General features: G+C 32.2%; 1 protein-coding gene across 10 annotated transcripts in view; it reads right to left on the reverse strand.

The window, feature by feature from the left end:
- Nucleotides 1–13,848, reverse strand: part of LOC116841492 (A disintegrin and metalloproteinase with thrombospondin motifs 1-like) — a 90,230-nt gene that overhangs the window by 16,648 nt on the left and 59,734 nt on the right. For 9 of the 10 annotated variants that reach the window (XM_032809488.1, XM_032809489.1, XM_032809490.1 and 6 more), the window contains 6 exons: nt 12,475–12,686; nt 9,206–9,295; nt 5,067–5,265; nt 4,838–4,967; nt 3,684–3,813; nt 2,017–2,159 (listed from right to left, as the gene is read on the reverse strand). In XM_032809488.1, coding sequence (XP_032665379.1) covers nt 2,017–2,159; nt 3,684–3,813; nt 4,838–4,967; nt 5,067–5,265; nt 9,206–9,295; nt 12,475–12,686 — 904 coding nt within the window. Of the gene's footprint in view, nt 1–1,419; nt 1,473–2,016; nt 2,160–3,683; nt 3,814–4,837; nt 4,968–5,066; nt 5,266–9,205; nt 9,296–12,474; nt 12,687–13,848 lie in introns of all 10 variants that reach the window. The other variant, XM_032809494.1, reaches the window with a different exon arrangement.

Consider the following 13,848-nt stretch of genomic DNA (forward strand, 5'->3'; position numbering starts at 1 on the left):
TATATATATATATATATATATATATATATATATATATATATATATATCCCACACACACAGATATTCCCAAAAATTATTTTAACAATTTTTGGCTTATCAATTCCGAAAAAAGCTCGTTTCAAAGATTGAAGCTTTAGTCATTCGATAAAAAATTGGCAACTCTTAATATTGTAACCACTTTATCTAGAAAATTTTTAAAAATACCAGAAAACACAAATATTTGAAAAATATTAATCAAATTTATTTAAAACTTTTGAGATCTTTTTTACGTATGCTGAGTAACTTCTATAAATACTAGTCACGATATACAATTCATAGTTTTAAATTAATACTCACTATATAGACGTAGATTTTTAAAAAATATTAATATAAAGCTCAAACCGTTTTTAAAGTTAATGAATAATTAGAATTATCTTTGAATAAAATGTTTTTGGGTTTTGAGTTTAATATGTCGGGGACACGCTAAACAAAAATTCTTGAACTAATTATATAATTTTATCGTTTTGTTTACTCAAAACCGAGTAAATAATATATTAATTATATTTCCTGAGTTGCCGGCAATAATTGAAGACTAAAAAGGATTAGAAGAAAATGTGTAAGAAACAAATTGTTTAGTTGGATCAATATTGTAGTCAATAAAAAAAAATTATACTTTCACACTACAAATTATTTCTTGCATATTTCCTTCTAATATAAAAAAACAACAAAGATATTTTGGAATCTAATGTTAAGTGTGACTCACCATGTACACAAATGTACGATTTTATAATATAATTTAGTTGTATAAATAAAAAGTTTTCTGAATCTTACACTTGGGTGTGGGTCGTACAAACGGCGATATGTTTCCAAGTTTACGGATTTACCGGATACGTTCTGCGCGTGAAATCACATTACCGCGATTAGCGCGATTAATCGGCGTAATAACAACGATGCACGGCCGTTAAGCGCGCGTTATTAATTGGTAAGATTAGTGGTACCATATACCCGCTCATTCGCTCCTCGCTCGGATGTGCGTAAGAAGCTCTGGTGAATTGCAAATACATTGTCTCGCAGACGGGTAATTACAAGTCTCTCAATTCCATTCGTCGCCCTCATATCATACAGGTTCATGCAAGAAAGATATTCTTACTTCCTCGTTCTTTCCAATGTGTCACTACGGAGCAATCGAATCGCGAATTGCTTGCAACACGCGTTTAATACTGATTCTCACCGTATCACTCTAGGAAGGAATATCTTCCTCGAGACTTGAACTCCCTTAACAATGCTACTGCACCTGTTAGACTAGATCACCATTACTATTCCGTCAGTACCGTCAACTATATACAAGCTAGCGGATGCTGTACAATGTAAGGTATACAGTACGAGAGATGTAAAAAAAAAGTAACAATAAAGAAGCGTGATCTATGTAATAAACCATACCGGCAGTTCCCTTAGTGCAGCGGCCGCCTTTCCTACGACGGCACATATCATACCTGTTTTGCGGGATAAAAATCGAGAGTATGAAATCATCAGAATAGATCATAATGATTATAATAAACGATATCGGTCGTAGCGCGCAAGAAGAAACGGTGCGGTCACGGTCTTTATGAACGTCGGGACAGAGCTCTATATCCTTGATGGAAAAGTTTTCTATAAAAGAATCCTTCATAAAAATTCTTACAGATCATACACGATGTATCGTGTGCAAGAAGTCCGTGATCAAGTTCTTTTTTCCTTTTACACATTCACGATTTCAATGGAAACTTTTCCATCAAGAACATGATATTATTATCAAGTCGATGTGCGCGAAAATTAAATTAAATTGGAACATTCAGATTCATTGCTGAAATATCAAAAAGGTGTACTCACGCGCGCGTGTGTTATCGTATCATTTTGCAGAGATAAAAAATCTATTAGCGGTTTTAGCTGCTTATTGAAATAATAAATGGAAAGTTTGGGTTATCAACGAGTGTGTGTCGTTGTATGCTGCGACTCGCTTAAGCCGCGCGCGTCTCCTTACAGATCGGGCACTCTTACTTTGTAACGGCAACGGCGATGTCGTATACAGGAAGTCTCCTCTCCCGGAAAAGATATTTGCCCATGTCAGTCAGAGCGGCTGCCGAGTCGATTGCGTCTCTTCCCACGCGATTCCTTTCTAAGTACGGCGTCGCGTCCCGTCCCTGGATATAACGCGATTTTAGCTTGCACGAAGTGTTCCGTCGCTACCGCATTTCCTAACGGCCGCTAATTTTTTTTTCTTTTGTTTTGATGAATACTTTCTTTAGGAGATCATAACTTTCTCAAGTTTAGAAAGGAGATCTTAAATCGCTAGCACAGGAAGTATTGTGATCGTAAGAAAATTACTAATTGCTAAATATAAAATAATATTATTTATTATGTGGTTTTATGTAATGTTATATGCGGCTAAAAAATTATTTTGATTCGTCAAAAGATTCATACACAGAGGGAAAAAATGTCTAAAAAACAAAAATTATTTATTTGGTGGATTACTAGTATATATTCTTAAATCTAAATTCTTTTATTTAAAGAGAACAAACAATTGCTTTCATGAAAAGATACGGTTTTGAGAAAATGCATATTTTATCACTTGAAAAAATCTTTTTCTCAATATAAAAATATGTATATCAGTATAAGTAAAAATGTTATCAGTTCACACCTAATCAATATTTTTTATAAAAATACTGAAATATAAAAAATATTTCTATTTTTCAGATACTTTTTCTCCAGTGTATAGCCGAAGGGAAATGAGTAACAGTTAATTATCCGGTTCAGTATATACAGAACTGGGTTGTTCAGAAAATTTATATCAATTTTCGAGAGGAAAAATAACAAAAATAAAAACTCTCTAGGACTTGTGTATTTAAATCTATATTAAATTTATACCAAGAGAATTTTTGTTGAATATTTCCTTATTCTCGTTAAATTTATCAAATGTTCGTTAAAATTGGATACTTCTTATAATAAATGGTTTAACACACTTGAAAATATATGATATATTGCTGTTTTCCGGTTTGAGACGTTCTAAAAAGATACACTGAGCGTTTATTTTACACTGAGTTTTTCTTGACGCTTGTCGCTAGCTTCTTTTGTTGCTAGCGTCTCGCTTTCCTAGAGCGAATATTGTAAAACAAAGCAACACACATTTATGTAAGTTTTGTACAAGAAATATGAAAAGAATAGCGCAATTATTAGTAATAATCGTCTTTAATATCTTAGTATATTTTCATTAAAATCTCACATGTAGTTTAGCAGATATTAAAAATAGAAATTACAAATAGCATGCTAATCTCAAGAAACATATATGAAAAGTCAATTTTAGTTGCAAGTATCTCAAATAGTCAATTTTTTTCTAATCAATAATTCCAAAGACAATTTTAAATATAAGATCTGACTATAAACACCGTTTTTCGAGTTCACATTTGTAATTTTCTAAGATACACAATCAATCTTTAAGAGCAGGATACTAAATTGTAAAGTCAGGACGGAGGATGCAGAACGCCGGAATGCAAACAGCAATATATCTTATATTTTCAATAAATGCCACTTATTATACACGAGATTTTCGATTGTAAGGAAATTTCGACGAACTTAACAAAAATAAGATATTCGAGCCAAAATTTGGTACGAATTTTATAAAGCAAATATATAGAATAATCGAAAACAATTAGATGTCTGTCTCTTACCCGTGAGATGATTATTCCCGCTATACTGATACGTATTTTTGGACCTTTCAATAACTTGTACCGCAGATCCACTCCGTTCCAAAAAGATACGAAGTACCTCTTTATCTGCACGTTATCGCCGCCGTGCAATCTGAAACGAGAAAATAGGATCGGTTCGCATAAGTGCTAAAAATGATAAATATTAAAGCGAAATTGCACATAACGAGAAAAGTAGACGTTGTAACTTGACTGCTCACACTTATTGTTGTGAATACCAACGCGATGCTTATACAAATACTAATAATTTGCATCATTACAGGAGAACCTCTATGGTAACCATTATAGGAGAAAGCGTTAAAATAGGAAGAGAAAAGGTGAAAATAATATTATACGCGATATAATGGCTAGGAAAATGTGAACAATACGATAAAAGTAATAAAAGTAAGAGTATATTGTCATTTCCTCTTATATAGTTTGTTTAAATAAAATTATTGTTCGCACTAATATCTAGTCGAGTTAGAGCTAATCTGCGACTGACTCTTATTGGCCGTGTTTTTCTTATTTTAGAGAGAGAGAGAGAGTTATGTACTTAGAAAGCCTACTTATATAATTTGTTAATTTCGATTATCTCTATATGATACGCACTAAAAAAAAGTCTTGTAATAGTTAACAAACGTACTTGGTCGAGCGTTTTAGTGCAATATTTGGCAATTAGTATCAAATATGGTAATAATCACCAACCGTCTCTGATAATAATTACAAAATAATTAGTAAAACAAGTTTCTTATTTAGTTGAACCAATTAAATGATTTGGTAAATAAGACAAAATAATTATTGGTAATAATTATTAAATAGTTCAATTATTAGCAGAATACTTTGTCACTTTATATATTTATCACATAATGTAGCATAATTAAACTAAATGCTTTTGTTTGAAAAATTGATTGGTGCTTTGTTTCAAATAAATCGGTAATAGTCATCAAGTTTCAACAACAGATATTAAACTTTACTAAGGTTATTTATTGATACTTACCAGATTATTTGATTGTATTCACCTACAAGAGAGAGTTTAGTTGAAACTATTTCACCAAGATATTTGGTAACTATTATCCAGATTTAATGGTTATTATCAAACTTTTTCCCAATGTACTTATGTATTACATTAGTCGACTCACCTGTACCCATCGTAATCCACAATACAAAGGATTTCCGGGTAAATAACGTATGGTGCTTCGCGTTTCGACCTGTTGTTGGTCGAACGCTTGATCCTATATCTCTTGGCTAGATGATCGGGTTCCATGAGCGCTGAAATATTTGCATCGCGTAAGAGTACGTAAGAGTTCTACCGCTCACTCTTCGCCCTATATACTGTTTCGTATTGTCCCGTGTATAGCACACACTCACAAAAGTCGCTGTACTCATCACTGACGGGTCGGTCCACTTTTTTGAAAATGACGTGGTGACTCGTGCGTCTCAAGTTCTCGTTCTCGGTGAGGTTTGGCAGTAATGTGGATTCCCGAAGAGCTGGCGATTTGCTCACTACTTCTTGCAGAACCCGTTCTGGCAGTGGCCGAATAACTAATTCCGAACCGATAGTTCCGTCCTGAAGAAACAAACATCGTTTTAACGAAATCAGCCACATTCTAAACGAACAAATGTAGCAAATATATGAAATCGACCGTCATACATACATTAAATTGATACATTTTAAAATAATTAGCTCAAGTTAAAATTTGGGTTCATTTAAAATTAACTAAGTGCAAACTTTATGAACGTTTATGAACTTTTTAACTTAACTTTTAACTGATTACCTAGTTATTATCAAACTCTGCATATGTGTGGACAAATATCTCATGATAATAATAATGACAATAATAATAATAATAACAAACATAGACGTTGTATAATGATAATTGACGCTGTAGTTACGCCAGACGGTGCGCTGGTCGCGGAACGAAGTTGTAAGAAGCTAATTTTTTCGATCTTCGTACGTATCGCACAAAAGCTTCGACCGTACGCAGATCTATATCGCGGAACATATAAATTATACATAGCAGATCGAGGCGCGCGTTAAATCGAATGTTTCCATCGCGGATCCTGAACGTGTTTCGTAGCGTTGCGAATTGTTGGAGCGCGCGCGCGTATTTCCGATCCAGACATGATCGAGCCGTTCGATCGGCGGTCTGAACGGTGCATTGGTCAGATCGAGGTAGGGGGAGTGAAAGCGAAAGGTCAGGACACACGGGATCACTTAGAACAACGCTTTTATCGCACATTATGTAAGTAAGCTATATTATGCGCCAGCCTATACAGGCGACATTACGATTTCGCATTCGTTCAAATTTCACCGGGGACTCCCACGCGCCGAACTGGGGTTACGCACAATCGGTCTTATCGTCACTCGATCGAATCCTTACGCAGGTGGATGAAAAATCTCACCGGGCGATGAACTTTCGCAACCTCTACGAGGTGTAACGCGCATTGTGATGCTTGTGTACTTATCCGCGTTCCATATCGTTCGCGAACACATCGCGTGTGACGCTTGTAAAATTTACGTAAATTCACATGCGATCTTTCGAATTCTCGAAATTTGGCGAGATTTGGCTCGCGATCGAGCAGAAGCAGAAAACCACGATTTCTTATATCGTCAAAATGACAAGTATGATAAAAATGAATCTAAAATGTGCGCCATGTGCAGACCGTTTCCTCATGGCATAAAAATTAAGCTTTGTAAGAGAAATTCAGTCACGCTCGTTTGAACATGAAATTATTAGGAACAGCGTCCTTCTTTCTCATAAAATTGCAGACCGCGAGAGGCGAAAGATAGGATCGATGCGCGCGAGTTTATTGGCTTATGTATTCGTAGACACAATACCGTCGCGTTAGATTTCATTCCGACCGGCGAGGAGAACGTCGGTTGCGCGAGTGTAAAGGGGAAATGTCAAAACCACTATGCTATGTCGTCGGTATTTGAGTAACTTCACCGAAGAAATGGCTAGAAATGCCTAGATATGTTGGATATTTTTTTTCCACAAGTTCCAAAGGAACTTGTTTTTCCGTTATATTTCCGTTTTGTAAAATACAAAAAAATTATTTAAATATTGCATCAGCGTAAATTTGGACGTTTCGGTAAATGGCCCTGTCTCGTCACGAGAAGATATTCAGGTAAAACTATACAATGCGTATCAGTTGACAAAACATGCTCCATATTCTTTTTAGCCAATTTCAAAAAAAGAGTTTCTCAGTTTGTTCTACATGTATATGAGACAAAATTTGTTTGGATTAACAAAATGTCCGATGAATCAAATAAGATTTCTAGTTAACTAGAATCTTGTTATTTTGAACAGAATTCTAGTCACTTCTGCTTCGTTGATATTTCATCAGACATTTGTTTGATCCAATAAAATTTTTTTTCCGTACAGAGGATTGCATATATGCCTAGCCATTTCCTAGCCATGTGTTCTAACCGAGAGTTACTAAAAACTTTCAACCTAACGCATTCGTTTCTAGATAGTCAAGGGTCGTGAATGTTGATTATTCGAAGAAACAGCAACGATGAGTCCTCTTAACTAGTCCTGTTAATCTATATTTAATATTTAATTAAACAATAGATAATATCCAGTTATACGTAGAAGTATATTTATTATATTTCTCAAACAGATGATGTCACCTTTTATCTTTAAATTGTATCTTTTCAGAGGCTGTGAGGTAGCAAACATAGTGCTTTTATCGTTATTCATATTTTATGATTATGTTACCACTAATAATGTCACGATTACGCGTGACACATGAACGGATAATCGCAATTATAAACGCAAACAAAACATCAATCTGTCCAAGTGTCACAGTTGCTTGACACGTGTCATCATTGCAGCTTCTTCGAATAATAAACAGTCACGACCCTTGACTATCTAGAAACGAATGCGTTAGGTCGAAAATTTTTAGTAACTCAATTAGAATATGATTAAGGAATAGCTAAGTATATATGCAATTCTCTATACATGTTTGTTTGTATATTTCCTTATAACTCGGGAACTGTCAGAGATACTAAAATGAAACTTGTTGTAACTTATTCAATATATTGCAAGTGCAAAGTTCATAGATTAATATTATTATCTGGGCTTGTCCAAGTGACCTGAAAATTAGGTAAATCTATTACTTTTTTGAAATTCTGAGAAAATTTAGATATATAAAATGAAACTTTTATCTTTAACTGACTTCAACGAAAATCTTTTTTTGATCAACTTCAAAAGCAAACTTTTAGTAAATAATTAAAATGTCCTAAACAAAAAACTTAAAAAAAAACAGTTTTCATAAACCTTAAAAGTCCTAAAAAATATGAAACAATTTTAAATCAATATTTCTATATACCTATAAACTATTTTATTATTTTACAGATATTAGAAGTCGGCACGAAAAAGAAATTAGATACCCTGTTTAAAAGATGTTGATAGAATTATATAAGAAAAATAAATGATCAATGAAAATCGTGTATTTAATAAAAAATATTACAATTATACAGGAAGGTATGTATATTCGGATAAATATTTAATCATTTAGTATAATATTTAATCGTTTTAAGAGCCAGTTACGCGGTATAAAACAAAAGACTTATAATAACATTCTTATATGAACTGAAATGTGAGAAATTAAAATTTCCAATGGAAATAAGTTCACATAGGTAAAGTTATATTTTCAATTAAATATTTAAAATAAAAATATTTTCAATTTTTGTGTATATTTTTATCAATCCTTATTAAATTTTTTAAGCAGAATAGATAACTAACTTTATAACTGTAGGGAGATAAATAATAAAAAGAAAGTATGAGATTATTTGACTCAATTAGGCAAATTTCCATGCAAATTTCTAATATAGTTCAAAATTTATAATATAGTTCAAATATTTTAGGTATATAGGAATATTAACTCAAAATTATTTCATACTTTTTAAGACTTAAAGTTCTTAAAAGCCTTTTTTCTTTTTTTGAAAACTAAATATATGGAAACGACGCAGGAGTAGCGTGTTAAAATGCAGAAGTTATGCAGCATACTGTTGCATCGCTGTAAAATATATTGGAAAACAAATTTTTAATGCTGTCGGTCTTATACAAGTGAGTTGTCTATAAACTCACATTTTGTTAGATGTTCTTAACATGTATGAAAGGGTATATTGTTACAAACCCCTAAGGTGTTTTACATTGGAAAGTATTGACAAAACGCTTTCCATGAAAGATTTTTTTAACAATTTCTTCACATTTACATTTTAATTCGTAATAATTTCCAAAGATGAATGAAAAGAAGAATATTTGTAGTTACGTAAATTAAAGTCGAAATAAAGACATATATGAAAGTTAACATTTTATTAGCTCTTATTTTGTTGCAAGTCGTATTGTATAGTTTTACCATACGCCGTGCGGCACGATAAATTGCGATGTTGCTATAATTATAACACGGGTCCTAAGCGAGTTGTGCCAGTTGACGAAAGACGACTCGCAATAATAGGGTGGTGACGAAAGGGACATTAAGAAAGAATGGCCGCTTACAAGGCGCACTTTCCCATTCGTGTCCTGGTGCAGCAGAATGGAAGCCATGTTCTCCGTGTCTTGATAGATGTCACCGATATCCACGTCAACCTGGAAATAAGAGGAACGATTGCGTCCCCAGAAAATGATTGGTTAATTCTCAGAGGTGCAATTCTGGCGCGTAAAACTTTCGTTACTTGAACGATTCGTTACAAATTTTTGACGAGTTATACAGGATGAGTCAGTCACTATTGTCATCTGAAATATCTTCCAAGTAAGGAACAAGATTGACCTTCAGATTTGCGAAATTACTTTACTTAGAAAAGAAGCATCTTACGGTGGTAATTATTTTTTTCAACACTAGATTTACGAGACAATTTGACGGTCAATTTGACGAGTATCCGGAAAAATAGGTACACGACATAGAGAATTTCAAAATTATAAATCTGAGGAGTAAATGAATAATTTAGATATATATTCGTATCATTCCATTAATAAAAGTCAAAAAATTGCTAGAAAATAATAATAATAATTTCTGTAATTTTGCTCGTGAAATCCGAAACCCGTTAAATTTATGGTCAAATTGTCTCATAAATCTAGTGTTAAAAAAAATAATTACCACCGTAAGATGCTTCTTTTCTAAGTAGAGTAATTTCGCAAATCTGAAGGTCAATCTTGTTCCTTACTCGGAAGATATTTCAGATGACAATAGTGACTGACTAGTTTTTTTTCATTTTTAAGCGAAATGGTGAAACATTTGTTTGTTTCGACCATTGCAATAGGGAAATTTATTTCTTCCAGAAGATATTGTTTGTACATGCTGAGAAAGTGAATATCAGAATTTCAAAAAACGTAAATGCATTGTTGCTTTTAACATTATGACTATATGTAATTTTAATATTACTGAAATCTCAGAGTCCAAGTTTATAATGATGTTCTATGTAATAATATATCGATTTTAATACGTTGTTTTTATTATTGTTTTCAAACAATATATCTATAAACATTACTGAATAATGTTGTCATAATATTGCTGTAATGATTTCTTAGCTTCTGGGAGCATATTTGACATATTTAGTTAAGCAGCTTTTAATATAGATAAACAAACTTCCTGGTTATTATAACGAGATATTCCAGTATGCAACCAGAGCATTTAGATGTAATACCGGTCAGAATTTGATTACTGCATATGTGATATTAATATTCAAGTGAGTGGTTATTATGACTACACGCGAAAAAATGTATTAACGTGACATATTTGGTTGAACGACTGTTAGTTGAACTAAACGGAATTTCTGTTTATTATAATCATATATTCAGATAGTCAACGCTGATTATAATATAGATTATATAATATATAACAGATCTGTTAATTGAAGAAATACATTCAAAAAAGTATTCTTGCAATCATAATGAAAATTATCTGTGTAAAAGAAGTTTGTTAAGATGATTAAATGACTAGCAAACATTACGAGATCGCATATGATTTAATCAATATAGATGACAGGGACAAAATTTCTATCTGAGCCATTTGTGAAGTTTAGTAAGAAAATCTCTCTGTGACCAATTCAAATTAAGGTCAGTCACATAAAAGCGACTATAAAAAAAGACTAGTAACGAGAGATAAACAAATGTATAATCCTCACATTTACTTAAATATGCCAGCAGATGTCGCTAAAATGTTGCTGCTGTAAATTCTATCACAATCTTCTAGCAGATACAAAAACAGCGATAAACTATATTTAGAATTCTACTTGGATCAACAAAACATTCTTTTGAGTATGGCGTAGCGCATAGACAGACGACTTATAATCCGGAGGTCCCGGTTTCAAATTTCACCAGAATAAAGACAATTTATTTAAATACAATATAATATTGAATCTATTGAATGGTTAATTTCAAGTAAAATCACACATTAACACTTTAAGAAACAATTTTCAATTAAAAAAGTAATAAAATTTTTAGTAAGAAGTTGTAATATAATTTTATTATTGTAATCAAACTTGTCTGATTACTTTAATTAGGCATGAAACCAAATTTGCTTGGTTAATTAAAATTCCCGTTAATATGTATTCCCGTATAAATGGCCCGTTCACTTTTTATCAAACAGCCTAGTTAATGTATCCTGAATTCAGATTTAACCAATTTTTTTTTCGCCTACAGTAACGTCAAAGATCTGAAGATCACCTTTGTTTTTTACTTCGAAAATATTTCAGGTGGCAATTATTACTAACTGTGCATATAATAATTACTAAAACCTGCATATAAGGTATAGCATTTAAATTTGGACACTTAAATATAAGTAAATACACGTAAAAATATAGTAAATTTAAAAAAAATATTTCAGACAAATGTTAGGTTTCAAGGGGGATATATAATAATGATATTGGGGTTTGACTTTATGGTAGATGCGCCAAGATCTTTTCAAGGTTAGTTTAGATTTTTTAATGGAATCATAATATTTTTTAACATATCGATTTTTAGAGTCGTTCTACGTATAAATGCATTGGGATAAAATCGTCGTAAAGTGAATACGTGTGTATGTATAAATTATCGTTTTATTTCTTTTCTGTAAACTATAATTTATACATACTTCTTAAGATATTTTATTCTAATATTTTATTCTAATATCTTTTAATACAAGATATGAAATATCTCGTAAAATATTCACTTTCCAATAATCTTATCTTAATACTTTTGTATGTAAAATGAATGTAAAACGAGAAAAATTGTATGTAATTATATGTAATTGTATGTAAAATGAAAAAAATTGATCGACGATACTAAAGTTCGCACACTTGTGTATCAATAAATAAATCTACAAAATGCAACGGAATTTTACTTAAGGTCTGTCAGTTTTTTTACAACAGTCGATTTTATCCGTCATTCTACGTACAAAATATAAGATTATAGAAAAATAAATATTTTATGAGATATATATTTCATCTTATACTAAAAAATATAAAATATCTCGAAAGATATTTTCGATAATTTTATCCCAGTACTTATATGCAGAACGACTTTAGGAATCGATTAAAAAAATTTAAACTAATCTTTGAAAGAATTTGAGAACCATAAACTGAACACTATCGTACGTCTCTCTTGGAACCTTACGACTTTAGTCTGAAACATTATTTTTTTATTTTATTTAATTTTTTATATATTTAGGAGTCTTTATTTAAATGCCACATCTTATATAACTCTGTTAATTAGTATTATTGGCGCGAGAAAATCTAGCTTCAAGAAGGCTGCGAATCCTCGTCAATAATATACTGAAAGAGGTCACTTACATCTTTCACCCTTTCGTAATGAAGGCCGTCAGGTTGCGACGCGTTTCTGGTGACGGTCCACATTGGCAGGCTGTTAGCTGTTAACAAACCTTCCGTAGGCTTCAAGGAAAGGTTGATATCCTTGCCGAAGGCCTTTAGGTGAATCTGCGGTTTCGCGTCTATGCTCCTCTTGTGCATCGTGTGCAAAACAGGCACGACTTCGTACGGCGGCACTATGGTTTCGGATTAAAAACGCGTTTACAACGTTAATCTGGGTGATTATCCGTCGTAATGGTACTAAGTAAGAGATATTGTTACGTATTTATATCTCACAGTTACATTAAAAAATACATATACACAAAAAATATTATTTGAATATAATTCCGAAAAGGAATACACGTTCTGATTCTTATGAAATTTAGTGAAATAGTTCAAAATATATTTCTAAATGAAAATATCTAAAAACTTTTTTGGTTCAATTAGAAATTAATTGACATAACATTAAAATAACATGAACGCGTATTTAAGTTTAAAGTGTTTATGTCTCTTCATTCTTCAGTACATATAATCAAATATAATATATTTGATTTGTGATTCGTATATATAAATGTAAACATTTACCAATTTATTTAATTTGACTCTATTGCAGTTGGTGTAACCAAATTTAGTCAATCCAGAAACTTCATTTGTTTTACCTGATCTTTTCTTTCAGTATTGAAAGTAATATATATTTCTTTATGTGCATGCATTCAATAGCTAAAGATTAGCTTTGTGTACCTCGCAAAAAATTCACTGGAAGTCTCTTATTTCGATGATATGGCGCTTTAAATATACACGTCAGTCTTGCGTATCGTATATTAGTGTATTAACGTACGAAAATTATGATTGATATTTTAGGATCGACGATTTCTTTCGGTCAATTTTTTATATTTAACATGCCAGTTGGCTGCTAGAAAAAAAATAAGAAGAACCGCGTTTATACTACATCAGAAATCGACGATGAATAACGGCGACCCTTTCTAAGGTCAGAACGACACAAGAATGATGGCATTGATGAATATTCATCGCGTATGATTCATGACGGCGGATTTAAGTTTAACGGCCTGTTCGCGAGCCTTCCTCTTTCTTTTTCACGGACGCGTTAACTGAAAGTTTGAGAAACATGTAGACAGCCGCAGGAAGTTTGATAGAGAATAACAGAAAAGAAATAAAACGATAATTTATACATACGCACGTGTATAGTTTCTTTTGAATAAGTACTGAACGAGTCATGTACACGCAGAAAATTTTTCTTGAATAATGCAACATACTAATAGTATAATTTATAATTGATTTGTATTGCGCGACTGGGATATACTCATTCTGAAGTCAAAATTTATGACAGCAATAAGCGAA

This window comes from Odontomachus brunneus, unplaced genomic scaffold, assembly GCF_010583005.1.
Source record: "Odontomachus brunneus isolate Ranch 3 - 2012 unplaced genomic scaffold, Obru_v1 Obru_scaffold_016, whole genome shotgun sequence".
Classification (NCBI taxonomy): domain Eukaryota; kingdom Metazoa; phylum Arthropoda; class Insecta; order Hymenoptera; family Formicidae; genus Odontomachus; species Odontomachus brunneus.